The 15,445-nt window shown below is 36.6% G+C and overlaps 1 protein-coding gene across 1 annotated transcript in view; it reads left to right on the plus strand.

Moving 5' to 3' along the window:
* Positions 1–15,445, plus strand: part of LOC126411465 (protein germ cell-less) — a 105,009-nt gene that overhangs the window by 66,402 nt on the left and 23,162 nt on the right. Inside the window, exons 6-8 of the mRNA XM_050081365.1 lie at positions 5,381–5,556; positions 9,235–9,436; positions 14,244–14,459. Coding sequence (XP_049937322.1) covers positions 5,381–5,556; positions 9,235–9,436; positions 14,244–14,459 — 594 coding nt within the window. The remainder of the gene's footprint in view (positions 1–5,380; positions 5,557–9,234; positions 9,437–14,243; positions 14,460–15,445) is intronic.

The following is a 15,445-nucleotide window of genomic DNA, read 5'->3' on the forward strand; positions in this document are numbered from 1 at the left end:
GATGAACATCAACAAAAGCAAAACGAGGATAATGGAATGTAGTCAAATTAAATCGGGTGAAGCTGAGGGGATTAGATTAGGAAATGAGACACTTAAAGTCGTAAAGGAGTTTTGCTATTTAGGGAGTAAAATAACTGATGATGGTCGAAGTAGAGAGGATATAAAATGTAGACTGGCAGTGGCAAGGAAATCGTTTCTGAAGAAGAGAAATTTGTTAACATCGAGTATAGATTTAAGTGTCAGGAAGTCGTTTCTGAAAGTATTTGTATGGAGTGTAGCCATGTATGGAAGTGAAACATGGACGATAACCAGTTTGGACAAGAAGAGAATAGAAGATTTCGAAATGTGGTGCTACAGAAGAATGCTGAAGATAAGGTGGGTAGATCACGTAACTAATGAGGAGGTATTGAATAGGATTGGGGAGAAGAGAAATTTGTGGCACAACTTGACTAGAAGAAGGGATTGGTTGGTAGGACATGTTTTGAGGCATTAAGGGATCACAAATTTAGCATTGGAGGGCAGCGTGGAGGGTAAAAATCGTAGAGGGAGACTAAGAGATCAATACACTAAGCAGATTCAGAAGGATGTAGGTTGCAGTAGGTACTGGGAGATAAAGAAGCTTGCACAGGATAGAGTAGCATGGAGAGCTGCGTCAAACCAGTCTCAGGACTGAAGACCACAGCAACAACAAGCAAGGAAAATCAGCTTTAGCTATCAGATGAAGACTAGAGATATAACAAACATGACAGTATACCAAAAATAATGAATATTTTGATCTTATGAGCCTCGCAGTTCTTCCCCCACACCTAACATCTTGTCACAGACCCTCCTAATCGTTGGAACCAATATGATGCTAACAGCGAGTGGGAACCACTGTCTACTGTTTATTTATGCAACTGTAAAATGTGTGACAATTAACGACCCCACCAAGTGTGGTGTAATATGGTTTCTGAATGCAAAAATACTTACAGACAGATAACTTAAGTTTATGAAAATGTGATGAAAGAAGCTTAAGTTTAAATAAAGTGCATCATTTTTAATGGTGGAGGAGTGAATATTCATGATGCAGATCAATCAGGTTGATCTTCAGTTGTGACTGACAATCTCAAATCAAATGTTGAGGAAGTTATTCAACAAGTTAAATGTTTCACTGTTGATGGAGTGAGTTTGTGCTTTACTGAATTTCATGATCAGTTCTTTTTCAAATTGTTAGTAATGATTTAGTCTATAGAAAAGTTTGGGCTGGATTGGGCTCCTCAACTTTTAACAGGTGAACACAAAAAATTTTGAATGGAAGCTGCACTGTATTGTGTTATTCAATACAACAAGGATGGTGAGGGGCTACATTGTTACTGGTGATGTGATGCGAAGTGAGTTTTGCATAAAAGTACAGAAACAAAGTGCCATTCAATGGAAAGTACCCATTTGTGATATCCCCCTGCCCTCCCACAGATAAAATGACAGTGTCTACTGTCAGGCCGTTCAGACAACAAGCCTTATTCAAAACAAATGGTGAGGATTGTTGTCCAGCAGTGTTGTGCTTCTTCATGATAACACTTAACTATTTGAACACATTTATTCTTTCTTTCCAGCAACATTTCCGCAGTATCCTTGGAACTGAAAGCCTTCACAGAAAGTGACAAAACAAGCTGGGATATTTTTACTTCCCCTCTTGTTTTGCCATCTGCCTCCTTAAAATTAATTTTAACTAATTACCATTAACATATGTGAGTATGATGTGCATTTTCATAAAAGAGAAAGGTTGGCCCTCAGTTTTAAAGAATATAACACTAGATCTAATTTTGTGCTTAGTTTTATCTAGGTAATTGATTTTCTAATTTATTTCGACTATTCCTAGTTGATACTTTTGTTATAGAGTGAAATCAGTAATTGTTTCATAACTTAAATTCTATTGGCGACTTATAAACAAATACAAATTCTGTATTAATTATAACAACTAATAGTATTCTCAAAGTATCTGACTACACAAAACATGTTAGCGAAGCCACCCTCTAATTAATTCTAAAGTAATTACCAGTTTTGTCAAAAGTATTATTTCTTTAATTATATCTATTAATTTCATCATTCATACAAATAATTCGGCCTAACCTTTGTAGTAGAAGAAACTGTTAAAAAGACGCAATTTTTCGATGTATTCAGTTAATTCAGTGAGTTAAGTTTTAATTCTGATTTCTGTAAATTAAACATAAAACAATGTGTAGTTTCAGTGCCTATTATTGTGATAATATTAAGGGCCCGATTTTTGGTCCCGACAATCAGTTCATGGCCGAGTTTCAGACATGGAACCTGTATTGGTTAGATCAACAACAATGCATCAACTTGTTGTTGTTGTTGTTGTTGTGGTCTTCAGTCCTGAGATTGGTTTGATGCAGCTCTCCATGCTACTCTATCCTGCGCAAGCTTCTTCATCTCCCAGTACGTACTGCAGCCTACGTCCCTCTGAATCTGCTTAGTGTATTCATCTCTTGGTCTCCCTCTATGATTTTTACCCTCCATACTTCCCTCCAATACTAAATTGGTGATCCCTTGATGCCTCAAACATGTCCTACCAACCGATCCCTTCTTCTAGTCAAGTTGTGCCTCAAATTCCTCTTCTCCCCAATCCTATTCATTACCTCCTCATTAGTTATGTGATCTACCCATCTAATCTTCAGCATTCTTCTGTAGCACCACATTTCGAAAGCTTCTATTCTCTTCTTGTCCAAACTAGTTATCGTCCATGTTTCACTTCCATACATGGCTACACTCCATACATATACTTTCAGAAACGACTTCCTGACACTTAAATCTATACTCGATGTTAACAGATTTCTCTTCTTCAGAAACGCTTTCCTTGCCATTGCCAGTCTACATTTTATATCCTCTCTACTTCGACCATCATCAGTTATTTTGCTCCCTAAATAGCAAAACTCCTTTACGACTTTAAGTGTCTCATTTCTTAATCTAACTCCCTCAGCATCACCCGACTTAATTCGACTACATTCCATTATCCTCGTTTTGCTTTTGTTGATGTTCATCTTATACCCTCCTTTCAAGACACTGTCTATTCCGTTCAACTGCTCTTCGAAGTCCTTTGGTGTCTCTGACAGAATTACAATGTCATTGGCGAACCTCAAAGTTTTTATTTCTTCTCCATGGATTTTAATACCTACTCCGAATTTCTCTTTTGTTTCCTTTACTGCTTGCTCAATATACCGATTGAAGAACATCGGGGAGAGGCTACAACCCTGTCTCACTCCCTTCCCAACCACTGCTTCCCTTTTGTGTCCCTCGACTCTTATAACTGCCATCTGGTTTCTGTACAAATTGTAAATAGCCTTTCGCTCCGTGTATTTTACCCCTGCCACCTTCAGAATTTGAAAGAGAGTATTCTAGTCAACATTGTCAAAAGCTTTCTCTAAGTGTACAATGCATCAACTTAGCTGTGAAATAAGTGTTACACCAATTGGCTGTGTGTTAAAGCAATGACAGTGTCTTTTCAATTTATTTGAAAGACTGTGAAATGCGTGGTTAGGTTTTTACTGCTCGTAGATGTTCAGCAGTAAACTATTGTAGCAGTATGTTGATGTTTGCCTGCAACCTGTTAATGAGTCTTATCGAAAGTTGAATTATATTATTGGGGGGGGGGGGGGGGGGGGGGGTTGTGAACAGTGAAAGTAAAGAACTGTGAAACGCATCTGTGCAACTGTCGGCTACATCATTTAAAGTTGTCATTGTTATACTTCCACCCCCCACCCCCCCCCCCCCTTTTTCAGCCATTATAGCAATGCAGTACGTCGGACCGAGGACAATCAACGAGATAATAAAGCAGGCAAATGTCACAGGTTTCCAGTAAAACTGGCCACCCTCCAGAATTTTAAGTCTGGCTATATGCATGACTTGGCAACATTGTAGAATGCGGAAATGTCTGGTGGAAGCGTTGCCTTGTACTTGAGCTGTTAGAGTGCGGACTTTTGATCAGTGGTAAACATCAGGGAATGTCGACACTGAGTCATGAGTTCAAGACCACAAACTCCCCAGTTTTTTAAAACTGCTTTTCAGGTGTGTGCAAAGGTTCCATGTCTGACGGAACCTCGGAGATAATTCATTTCACTTTCTAACCCACCAGTAATAGCAAAAACTTCTGGGTCAGTTCCACAAAACAGCTACTGGCTGTGTCAAGGACAGAACAGTACATGTTTGAGTATTTTCTCACCCTGCCATGGTCACCAGTTGCAGGCAACGAGCCACACACCACCCGTTGCTTCATGTCAAGTGCCATCCAACCACTTGACATGGTACAGCACTATGACTGTATTTATCAGTTGTCATTTTCTTGTTTGAAGTTCTAATATTTGTCTTGCAGTTATATGTTGGGTTTTGCATGCTTGAAACTTATGAACTTTGTGTAAATTTTGTAAAATAGAGTTGCCAGTGGAAAAAAAGCATAGAATTTGTATCATATTGTTCACTATGGGTGTCACAGAGAGGTGAAGGAAGTGGTGCCAGCTCGAATCATCTGTATTGTGTGTGAGGCAAGTGCTTTCGGGCAAAACCCATCAGAAAAGGATTTCCTTGTTTCAAGAAAGATTGTTCTGGCGTTAATGATTTTTAGCATTCAGGAAGCTTTGATAACTAATGTATGTGATGAACTGGGACAATCACATGACATTTGCATTCAAAAAGACAAGGTTCAAAAGTCAGGTTTAGGAGTACTGCATGCTCTAATTCAAATCAAAAAATACTAAACACATGTATATTTCTGCATACTTTCTTGAATGTCATCAATTCTCTCATTGAGCATTCCATACAATAATATTACTGATGACAAATTATAATGTGTTTATGTTAAATTCTTAAGAGGAAATTAATGGCAGAGTCCTAAGATATGTACTTGAACAAAGGACCGTGTCAACATCTTATTTTTCATCTGATGGCTTAAGAAGTGTGTTGTGCTGTACATACTTCTCCATAGGGGTGTGTGCATTATAGCTGGTATTAGTTGCCAACAACTGAGATACCTTTCAGTCACAGTGTAAAAAAAGTAACTGACAAAACTGCATCACATGTTGCCACTATGAGATAACGCACTCTGCTGATGCTGCCAACCAAAATATCCACAAATAGTTAACTGTTTGGGAAGTAATCCCTCATGCATTTATTCTTCTGATCGTATGCCTTGAATCACATTGAGAAAAAATTGCAAGAATGAATTTCTGAGCAATTTTGAAAAGAAGAATCCAAAGGCAAACTCAGCTTCATCTGCTGGAAAGATACAGCTGTTGTTTTCTTGATTGTACTAACCTTCTTTGTCATTGATTGGTTGATGATTTTTAACTTTTACAATTGCTGTTAAAAGTTTGTTTTTTCCTTGTTTCAGTGAAGAACTGATGACAAAACTTGTAAGAAGTGTAGATCTTTTTGTGATATCATCAGAACTTTCTCTGTATCTTTTCCTGAGGAAGTGGTTGTACCTGCGGTTGAACATTCCACCTGATCCAAATGTGCCAGATGGAGTATCTCAGCCTTGCCATTATTTTCAAAATATAAGAAAAGGTGAGAAATTCTTATATTTTTGATGCTTTCATACAAAGGGTTAGTTGTGGTTGCATATTTTGCTTTAGGCATCTTATAAGTTACAAATAGGAAATTTTATTTTGTTTTTAAGTCAAGATTTGGTGAAAATTACCACAGAAGTCAAACTTTTCATCAGACTTGTAGGAATTAAATCTTACTTAGGTAATGCAACAGTAAAATATTCAACACCTATCCACATGTGTCCAGAGTGAAACCATCTCCATCCATACTGACATAGGTTTTGCATTTCAGATGATTGCCGGACAAAGTTGTAACTTTGCCTAATTTTGTTGTAAATTTTCTGTTGGTCCACGAAAAAGGTAAAATGTGCTAAAGGTGGTTATGAAGAAGATATTAGCTTTTCATTATTGTTCTATGATTTCATAGATATAGTTGCATTTTGAAATCAGTCCCAACTGCACACAAAAATGTAAGGTATGAAAACTTGATGTAATTCTATAACATTTGCAGTTTGCTGGCAATAGTACAGTTGCGTTGCATTTGTTAATTTAATGTAATGAGTTCACAAGCTTTAATGTAGAAGGAATTTAGAAGTAATTGTTACTGGTATTTTCAGTAAGTGTATTATATTAATGATGTCCATAACAGGAATTGGGGATATTGTAAGTCGTCAGGAACTGTGAATGTAAGGACATCAGGTAGCACAGTTATGGTCAGTGGAACCACAGTAGTTTTGTACCTTGTTACAGTTACTTTTTTGTTCTTGTAAGTTCCTTTAATAAGTTTTATGAATTTCTCTATTCTTCTTGTGCCCTTTTTTATTGCTGAAATATTTTGCCACATTGTAAGCCATGTATCCTTGACTCCTCTTTATAGATTTTCATTCCTTGACCCTGTTCTTATATTATACCCTCATCCCTTGTCTTCTAACGCTTGCCATATCATCTGGAGGAGACATCTGATACACAGAACTCCATGTCTTGTGGCTTTATTTCTATAACATGTGGTGACCATTCCTTGGAAAAGTTATGTGTGATACACACTGTATTTGACATTGTTATCACTGAAATGTCAAAAATGTTCCAAAATTTTAAAATTGTCTTACAGATCACTTTTCTTAACAGACTGTAGAAGTCTGGAAAAATGCAGAAGTTTGGGGTTGCAAGTTATGTATTGATCAAATCCAACAGTTTTGTTTAGAAGGACCTTGTGAGATATTTTCAGCTGGCCTGTATTTTGAATTCTGACTGTGTCAATAACATTTAGAAACTTAAGGAAAAAACATAAATTGAATGCCAAATTTAACAGCAGAATGAGTAACAATATGTAATTCCTCAATGAAGCACAGTATCTGTGCATTTGAATAATTATGAAGAAAAGAAGATAATAACAAATCATACACAAATTTATAGTATATTATATTGTCACAGTAAATGAATAATAAACATTTGACAAGAAATTTTGACTTGCCAACAAATGTATTTTACTACATGAAAGCAGCCATCATTAGTTGCATTCTGAAATGAGAATTTAGAATAATACTGATGAAGATGCAGATACTTGAGTAACGTATGCAGCAGCAAGAATTTCTGTGAGTGAAAGCTAGTCTGTCCATATAATCATTGTATGTATTCCAATCAGGAAATACCGTTATTGTGATTAGCTTTTTGTTTACTAAATGGGAAAGCCCTATTACCTTACCTGATGAAATTGAATATTTAAAAGATAAATGATGTACATTGTCATCCAGTACATACAACATAGAAAAATAATATTTATGTATACCCTTAACAGCAGTATAGTTTGTGGTATCCCATATTATGCAAACAGCCTTTCACAAGAGTAACAGCCACTGGTGATAGACAAGTCTTTCATGTTCAAACTTAAGCTTTTTAATTGGCAAATTTGTATACTCTGCAGAAAGTGTGATGACTGTATAGTTGAGCTTGCTGTGATTGCAACCCACTGAAATGAATGGCAAAATAGGAAAATTCTTTTCTTATTTGCGCCAGCCTTTTTGGTTTTAAATGGTTCTTACCAGTCATGTTCAACACTTCCCTCTTTTCTATCCATTTATTAAAACTTTCTTTGTGTAGAGTACAGTGCTAATATGAGATTGTCTCATGACAAGTTGCTATTGTTATTGTGTTTGCTTTCACTTTGCATCTTATACTTCAGTGAAAGTTAGTACTTTTTTTTAAAAAAAAATATTTTTGTGTGGTCACATATTTTGCGACAATGTGCCAGTGATGCAGAATAGAAAATCAATTAAGTTTGACTCATTTTTGGGTGATAAAGGACACAGGAAACAGCTCCCATAACAAAACCACTGTAGTAATCTTTACCTAGTGCAATTGTAGCTGATTGTAAGTAAAACAGAATGGTGTTAATTGCAAAATTTACTAGAAACATAATAATAATTCCATGTGGTTGAACAGGCTGGTGCAAGTCTTGCAATTGGTTGCCACTTTGGTGACTTGCGGGTTCATAACCTATCCCAGTAACCCTACCAGAGAAAGGGGATCTGCAGTTTAATGTGAACCATGTGTTGTTCCTGGCAAATTTTCACTAAATTGAAATGTAAAGACTAGGCTAAAGGCAGATTGAAATATTTGATTCCACAGCTTTTTCGTTTCCAGCAGCACATTTTCACCAATGTACCACTGGGTCAGACAGAAAGATAATTAAAGATGAAACTAAATCATTAAAAAATACCTGTATCTCGGTCTGTAGGGTACACAGTTGTGTTCTATCAAGCTACGTTAGAATTTTCTGTATCTGTCTGTGGACAGTCTCCCATAGATTGTTGCTCAGTCTGATCAAAAAAAGAATTTTTTTTTTAAAATGCAGGTGAGGTAAACTTAAAACAGAAAGGAGGCACAGAAACTGGAAGCAAGATCTCTGTAGAAGTATTTTAGTCCATTTTAGTGCATTACTATAGGCATAAATAAATGTCTGCTCCACAGTGGGCTGGACCTCAAAAACACAAACATATGTGAACACATAGCTAAGCTCTCATACAACAGATGAAGTCAGTTTGTGTGTGTGTGTGTGTGTGTGTATTTGTATTTGTTACTCTCTCAGCTCCATTGCACAAATGCTTAGCTACAATTTAATCTTGTTTATCTCTCTCTCTCTTATCTCTCTCACTCACTTAGTGCCTTTTAGTGTAAGGTGAATGGTTAGCTTTACTCCTTCCTTTGATAGACTAAAAATAATAAATGGCTAAAATAATAAAGTAAATCTGAAAGAAACACTGTATTCAGAGGAAAAAGGTGGAGAAAAATCAGGGAACTAAAAATTTAGAAGAAAAGCTTGTTCTGGGAAAGAAGATTCATCTAACATCACTGCAATAAAAACAGATATAAATTATCTGAAGAAACATTGGGGGAGGGGCTGCTAAATGAAAAGCATTCAAGATCCTGTCATTTGGGGTGGGGGAGGTGAGGAAAACAGAAGAAAAAAATTAATGTATTTCGCAGTGTATTTCAAAATTTGCAGGTAGTTTCAATAGTTCAGTCTGTGAAATAGGCTAGAAATAGCCTTGGTGTCTTGTAACCAGAAAATGAAATTTCACATTATTTACTCAATTAGCCATGTATGTGATACATATAAAATTATATATACACTTTGATGTCTCTACAATAAATGTGTTTTAATGTTTTCTTTAGTTATGAAAAATATCTTCCTTACTAGGTTTGTTACCCTTTCTGTTGACTGATGAGGGGAAGAAATATGTGGAAACATTCCAATCATTGAGGTTACAACATATTATTACTCATTATGCAGATCTTGGAATACTTGCAAATGATAATATAATTCCACAAAACTGGTTAACACCATTTTACCGCATTCAGTGGAGTAATGTCTTGCGCATCAACCAAGGACTGGATAAAGGGTGAGGCAACATTATTGCTATTGTGTAATATCTGTATTCTCTAGTATCTCATGCCCTATCAGGCATTATTACAAAATAGAAATAGTGGTTGTGTTTTGCTCATTTAAACTCTGTGGAAAAATAACAGTATGCTTCTCACATGAAAGTAATGACTTTTTCTCATGACTTCTATGAAGTAGCATAACCGGAAATGTCCAGTATTAATTAGACCATGCAAGTTGCTTATAAACCATTGCCCTATGAAGTAAAGTTCAGGAAACAAGAAAATAGAACTAAAAAGCAAAGTATTGTTCATGTGATTATTGATTTCAAATTTCCCGTCAAAATATAAATTGCCATTTCAGTCTCTCAAGATGATTTTGATAGTAATAACTATTATTATTATTATCATCATCATCATCATCATCATCATCATCATCATCATCATCATCCTCATCATAATAATCATCATCTCGAAAGATAGAAATGGCAATTTATATTTTGCATTCCCTTTGCTTCAAAGTGTTCAGAGTTTTTATGCTGATTATTGTTGCATGTGGTGAAGTCCAGGAAAAATACTTGGCTGTGTTGTTACTTATATACATGAATACTGATGCTCTTATCCTGCAGGGAACAAATGTTAATGAATAAAATTGTGAGATATTTCTTCCTGTAGCTTCCCTATATCACTGTACTCTTTCCCTGACCAAGTAATTTTGAGCAAAGAGGGCACTGAAGCTCACATATCTGTAGGTGTTTTTAGCATTATTTATCATTTTTAATGAGTTCTTATCTCATTTCACATAGTGACTCCATCTCTTGTCAACAGCGCTACCTGTGACAGACAAGACATGTGGTTTTGTACTCTGGTAAACATAATTTATTAACTATATGAGAGAAGGAAAGTTGCTACTCACCATATAGCGGAGATGCTGAGTCGCGATAGGCACAATAAAAAGATTCACACAATCATAGCTTTTGGCCATTAAGGCCTTTGTCAGCAGTAGACACACACACATGCAGGCGCGCACCACACACACACACACACACACACACACACACACACACACACATGTGCAACTTGCACACGTGTCTGCAGTCTCAGAGAGCTGAAACTACACTGTGAGCAGCAGCACCAGTGCATGATGGGAGTGGCAACTGGGTTGGGGGTAAGGAGGAGGCTGGGGCAGGGAGGGGGAGTGATAGTATGGTGGGAGTGGCGGACACTGAAGTGTTGCAGTTTAGACGGAGGGTAGGCGAGAAGGTGCGGAGGGGGCAGGGGGTAAGTAGCGGAAAGGAGAGAAATAAAAATAAAATAAATTAAAAGACTGGTGTCGTGGTGAAATGACGGCTGTGTAGTGCTGGAATGGGAACAGGGAGGGGGCTGGATGGGTGAGGACAGTGACTAACGAAGGTTGAGGCCAGGATGGTTACAAGAATGTTGGATGTATTCCCTGCAATACCCTGGATATCCATGTAAAAGTTTCACAAAAGAAGACCACAATGATACAGGTTTTCCCGGCAATAGTATTGACAGAGATCCTTAGTATTATATAAAGTATGATCTGGTAAAGATAGTGTCAGCATCAAACCATACCAAAACTGAGTTTGTATTTATTCTTGGTCATGTTAGACCAAAAAATTATAAAATAAAAATAAAAAGCCACGACTCGCTCAAGAAATAAAGGTATCTATAGGACAAAAAAGAAACTGTATCTTTCAGTCAAGAATAGCTCTAATGTCAGTACTGTAGCTCTACTCAAGAAATGCTGAAGAATGATGAGAGCCACATCAGCCAAGAAAATTAAGATCATAAGCAATACATATAATGAAGGGGGAGATTGGTAAAATTAAAGATGAAGAGGAGCAGACAACTTTAACAGTAGATGATACTTTATTAACATATATGTGTAGTGTTGCAAAACTCTTCAACAAGCACTTTACTTTGGTAACTGATAAAATGTAGTTGTCAGGTTCAGGAATACCTGAGACCAGACTTTACAAATAACTTCAGTAAAATGAAAATCCCTTTCAACACTGGAAGAATTAATGACTATCATAAAAAATATTGTGTTCATTATTATAGAGTGTTGTTCTGAATTTATTAACATTCTATATTATTTGCATGACTAATCATTTATCATTGGAACATTGCCTGTTTGCCTGAAATATACTGTAGTCAAGCCACTGTATATCAGGGACAAAGAAATACTATCAAACTGCTGTCAGGCTTCACTTGTATGAGCATCTTCCAACATGTTAGAAAAATTAAGTATTAACTTTGAGAGCTAATTAAATATTTGACTATAAATAAATATTGTTGAAATCACAGTTTGGCTTTCTAAAGAGTTATGTTATTGAGAAGGCTATTTACATATGTAGTGAGAATGCATTTTATTATGCAATAAATTAGAGATTACTGGTATATTAGATGATGTGTAAAATACTGTGCAAGTTGCAACAGCCTTGTTATGGCATCATGGGGAGTGTGCAGATGGCTCAAGTCATATCTGCCAGGGGGGGGAAGGGCAATAACAAAGATTTCTGTCCTAAGCTATCAGTTTGCATCCCAGTGGGAACTAATTGTATGAGATAATATACAAGATCCCATTTTAAGGCCTTTGTTTTTTCTCAAATATAATAATAATCTTTCAACAGTGTCAGTAACAGATGCTAAGTTTGTTTTCTCTACAAATTAAAAAAAAGTGATAAACAACAAATCAAATGTGGCTTTAGAAAGAGCTATTGATGAAATGGTTGCTTGACAGTTGACTGTCAGTAAAATAAAAATAAAGTGACCCTCAAAATATGTGTACTCCTACTCCCAATGTGGTGTAATATGTGGTAATGGTTAGGGCATAAATTTGTGCCATCACCAGACCGATTTCTGAGTTGATTATTAGTGTTAATAAATGTGCAAATTGATCATTTTATCTGCACCCACAGTTTGAGGATATCAGTTTCACTCCAAGTTGTAGGAGAGTTTTATTCAAGTTTAAGACTGTATTCATGTGTTACACAAAACTTGAAATGTGTACTGCACTCAAGGTAAGTTACATTTATATGCACTGTGAATCAGTATGAAGTGTGTAACAGGAGATTACTTTTTATTGTACTGTACATTAAGGTTTCTTCTCACGCAATACTCAGATGGTTCCATCCTGGAAGCTGGTTCTTGGAATTTTGCAAGTAGATTTTATGTGGCATACTGCATGTTTCTTATTGTGTGTCTTGTCCATAGCAGCTTGACTGTCACATCATCAGCAAGGACAGTGTCTAGTATCTCAGTCATGTAGTAGGTTGAACAGTTCCATTTGCCATGGGAATGGAAACACACTCTCTTTAGCACAGCAGCCAACTGTTTAAGATTTTCCCACCTTTCTGGTAGATACTTCCCATTAGTCAAACAGACTTGTTTGATCCATTGCCCATGTCACACGTAACACTGAATTAAAAAAATTTTGCCCATTGTAATTTGCCAGTTTGAAAGTGAGGTATTAGACTGCCAGACCAGAGCTAATATATGGTATTTTTAAAATGATCAGATAACCTCCTTTTATGACAGTGAATCCACATCCCCAGTAGGACACTTGTTCAGACTGCAAAAAACATAATACACCCATTAACAATTGGTATTAGTGATTAGCGATAGTTGTTGTGCTAGAGCAAAGGTGCTTATGTTCCCATGACTAGTGGAATTTTTTTGACCTGCCATATGACTCTGATACTAGACATTGTACTTGGTGATATGTGACAGCTGAGCAACAATAGACAAAACATGCAATATCAGTACATTTTATCATGACCAAACTGTGGGTGCCTAATGTAGGAGACATTCTGTGCTTAAGATTAGGCAGGGACTACTCTACCCATGTGCCCTAGTGCCAAGGCTGTATCTCAATTAGGGTACAACTACTACCACTAGAGCCTTAACAGTCTGTTAACAATGTGACGTCGTTGCAGTCTATCGTGAGTTGTAATAGTAGATAGATGGTCAATCTGTAACAAATCGCAGATCAGTTTTATGTTGGACAACTACAGTGAATAGTGTGCAGGAATAACACCGTCAGTAAGTCTCTGCATGATCTTTAATTCCCCTGATTTTACTGACGTAGATCATGAAATGTATCTATGAAACAGTAATAAGTTGTCTGAACTGTTTAAAAACGTATGTTCATGAAATTTTAACAGTAAATCTTTACATGATACACAGTACTTAGTGCAGTTTCTTTCACTGGACATGGATGACTGTCTGTATTATGATCCCATTGCTTACAAAATAAGCCAGTGATGAGATGCTATTGTTCTTCTCTCCAATCTGTTAGCAATCAAAGGTAGATGAGCATTGAGAACTGGTTGAACAAGGCGTTTGTAAATCCTGTTTGTTGTCTTCAGATATTATTTGCAGCATTCCTTTTGTGAAAGAACATTCATTCTTATGTCAACAACTTGTGCGATAAAGTTTTGCGTGGAAGTATTATTTGTTACTGTTTGTTCACTTCAGTTCATTTGCAGTCTTTCTGATTTCAGTCAGCATTGAAAACATTTTCTTCTTCTTTTTTTCCAGTGGCTGACAATTATAAGTCCATTGTTTCTTATCAAGCCATTTTCATTTCATGAGTTTTATGTTGTTTTCTTATCAACTCCTCCAGTGATAATAAATGTATGTTTCATCAATATCTTCCCTCTCTGAAATGTGGTTAAACTGATAAATATTAAAAATAAAAATTTAGGAAACTGTTGCTTATTCCAAAGGTTCTATCCTGAAATTGCGTTTGGAGGCCTTATACATCTTAATATACGTTGAAAACAACATTTTTGTCCACAGACCAGAGGAGATGAACAACCAAGAATTTTGGGGAAGCTGCATGCGTCTTGGTCGCGTTGTGCCAGAGCCTAACAGTATGTGGCGGTGGATGGACTTCAACAATGGACTAGATCTTGTGTGGTCGTGTGATGCCTTGTCTGTTAAAGTTAAAAGGTCACACGAGACAGACAGTACATTTCTGTTGAGCCAGGCACCGAGGCGGCACTTCATGGTTAGGTTAGTACACAGGCTATGAATGTATGAGTATACTTCTAGATTTTACTCATATAATGTTGATTTGGAAACAATTTGCAGATATTGTGCTAATATCAGTTGTCACATGATAGACACACACACACTCCCAGAAGATTGTCATTCTTGTGCACTGTGAAGCAAATTAAGACTTCAGAGTACAGTTTTGGGGTAATTCACCTTCATATATAAATTTCCGCCTGCAGCTCGAGGTTTCGCGGTCGCGTTCTCGTTTCCCGAGCACGGGGTCCCGGGTTCGATTCACGGCGGGGTCAGGGATTTTCACCTGCCTCGAGAAGACTGGGTGTTTGTGTTGTCCTCTTCATTTCATAATCATTCTTGAAAGTGGCGAGATTGGACTGAGCAAAGGTTGGGAATTTGTACGGGCGCTGATAACCGCACAGTTGAGCGCCCCACAAACCAATCATCATCATCATCATCGTCATCATCATCATCACCATAACCATATATAAATTTCCTTCCTCTTTTTTGTAACAATATTGCATGAAATCAATACATAGTCATGATAGAATAGATTTATTGTTTTTGTACATGGCTTTTGCAAGTGACTTCATGTTATTTAACCAACTATCTTTTGCCTAACTGTTTTACACATCTTTGAAGGTCTCAAAAAGAATAATTGTGTTACTCATATATTATTTTAGCAATTGCATCATGTCATAACATGTAGATATGTAGTGGCCATTTCCTTGTTATTAAATTGTGTGTTACTGTTTTCTTCAGTTGAAGGTTTGGTTAGATTTTACTATCTCTTATAAAGAATTTGGCTGGTGACATATTTTTACCAGGCTACTATGGTTCATGGTGATCCACTCTTTCTTAAGCACGGAAAGGAAGGGTAACAAGGTCATATTCATATGGAATAGCCAAAAATTGGTTGATACTTGCTTCTAGGAAACTGTGTATAAAGTATATAGCTTTAATGATATGATAACTGTCTGGGAATATAT

Source organism: Schistocerca serialis, chromosome 1, assembly GCF_023864345.2.
Source record: "Schistocerca serialis cubense isolate TAMUIC-IGC-003099 chromosome 1, iqSchSeri2.2, whole genome shotgun sequence".
NCBI classification, from domain to species: Eukaryota; Metazoa; Arthropoda; class Insecta; order Orthoptera; family Acrididae; genus Schistocerca; species Schistocerca serialis.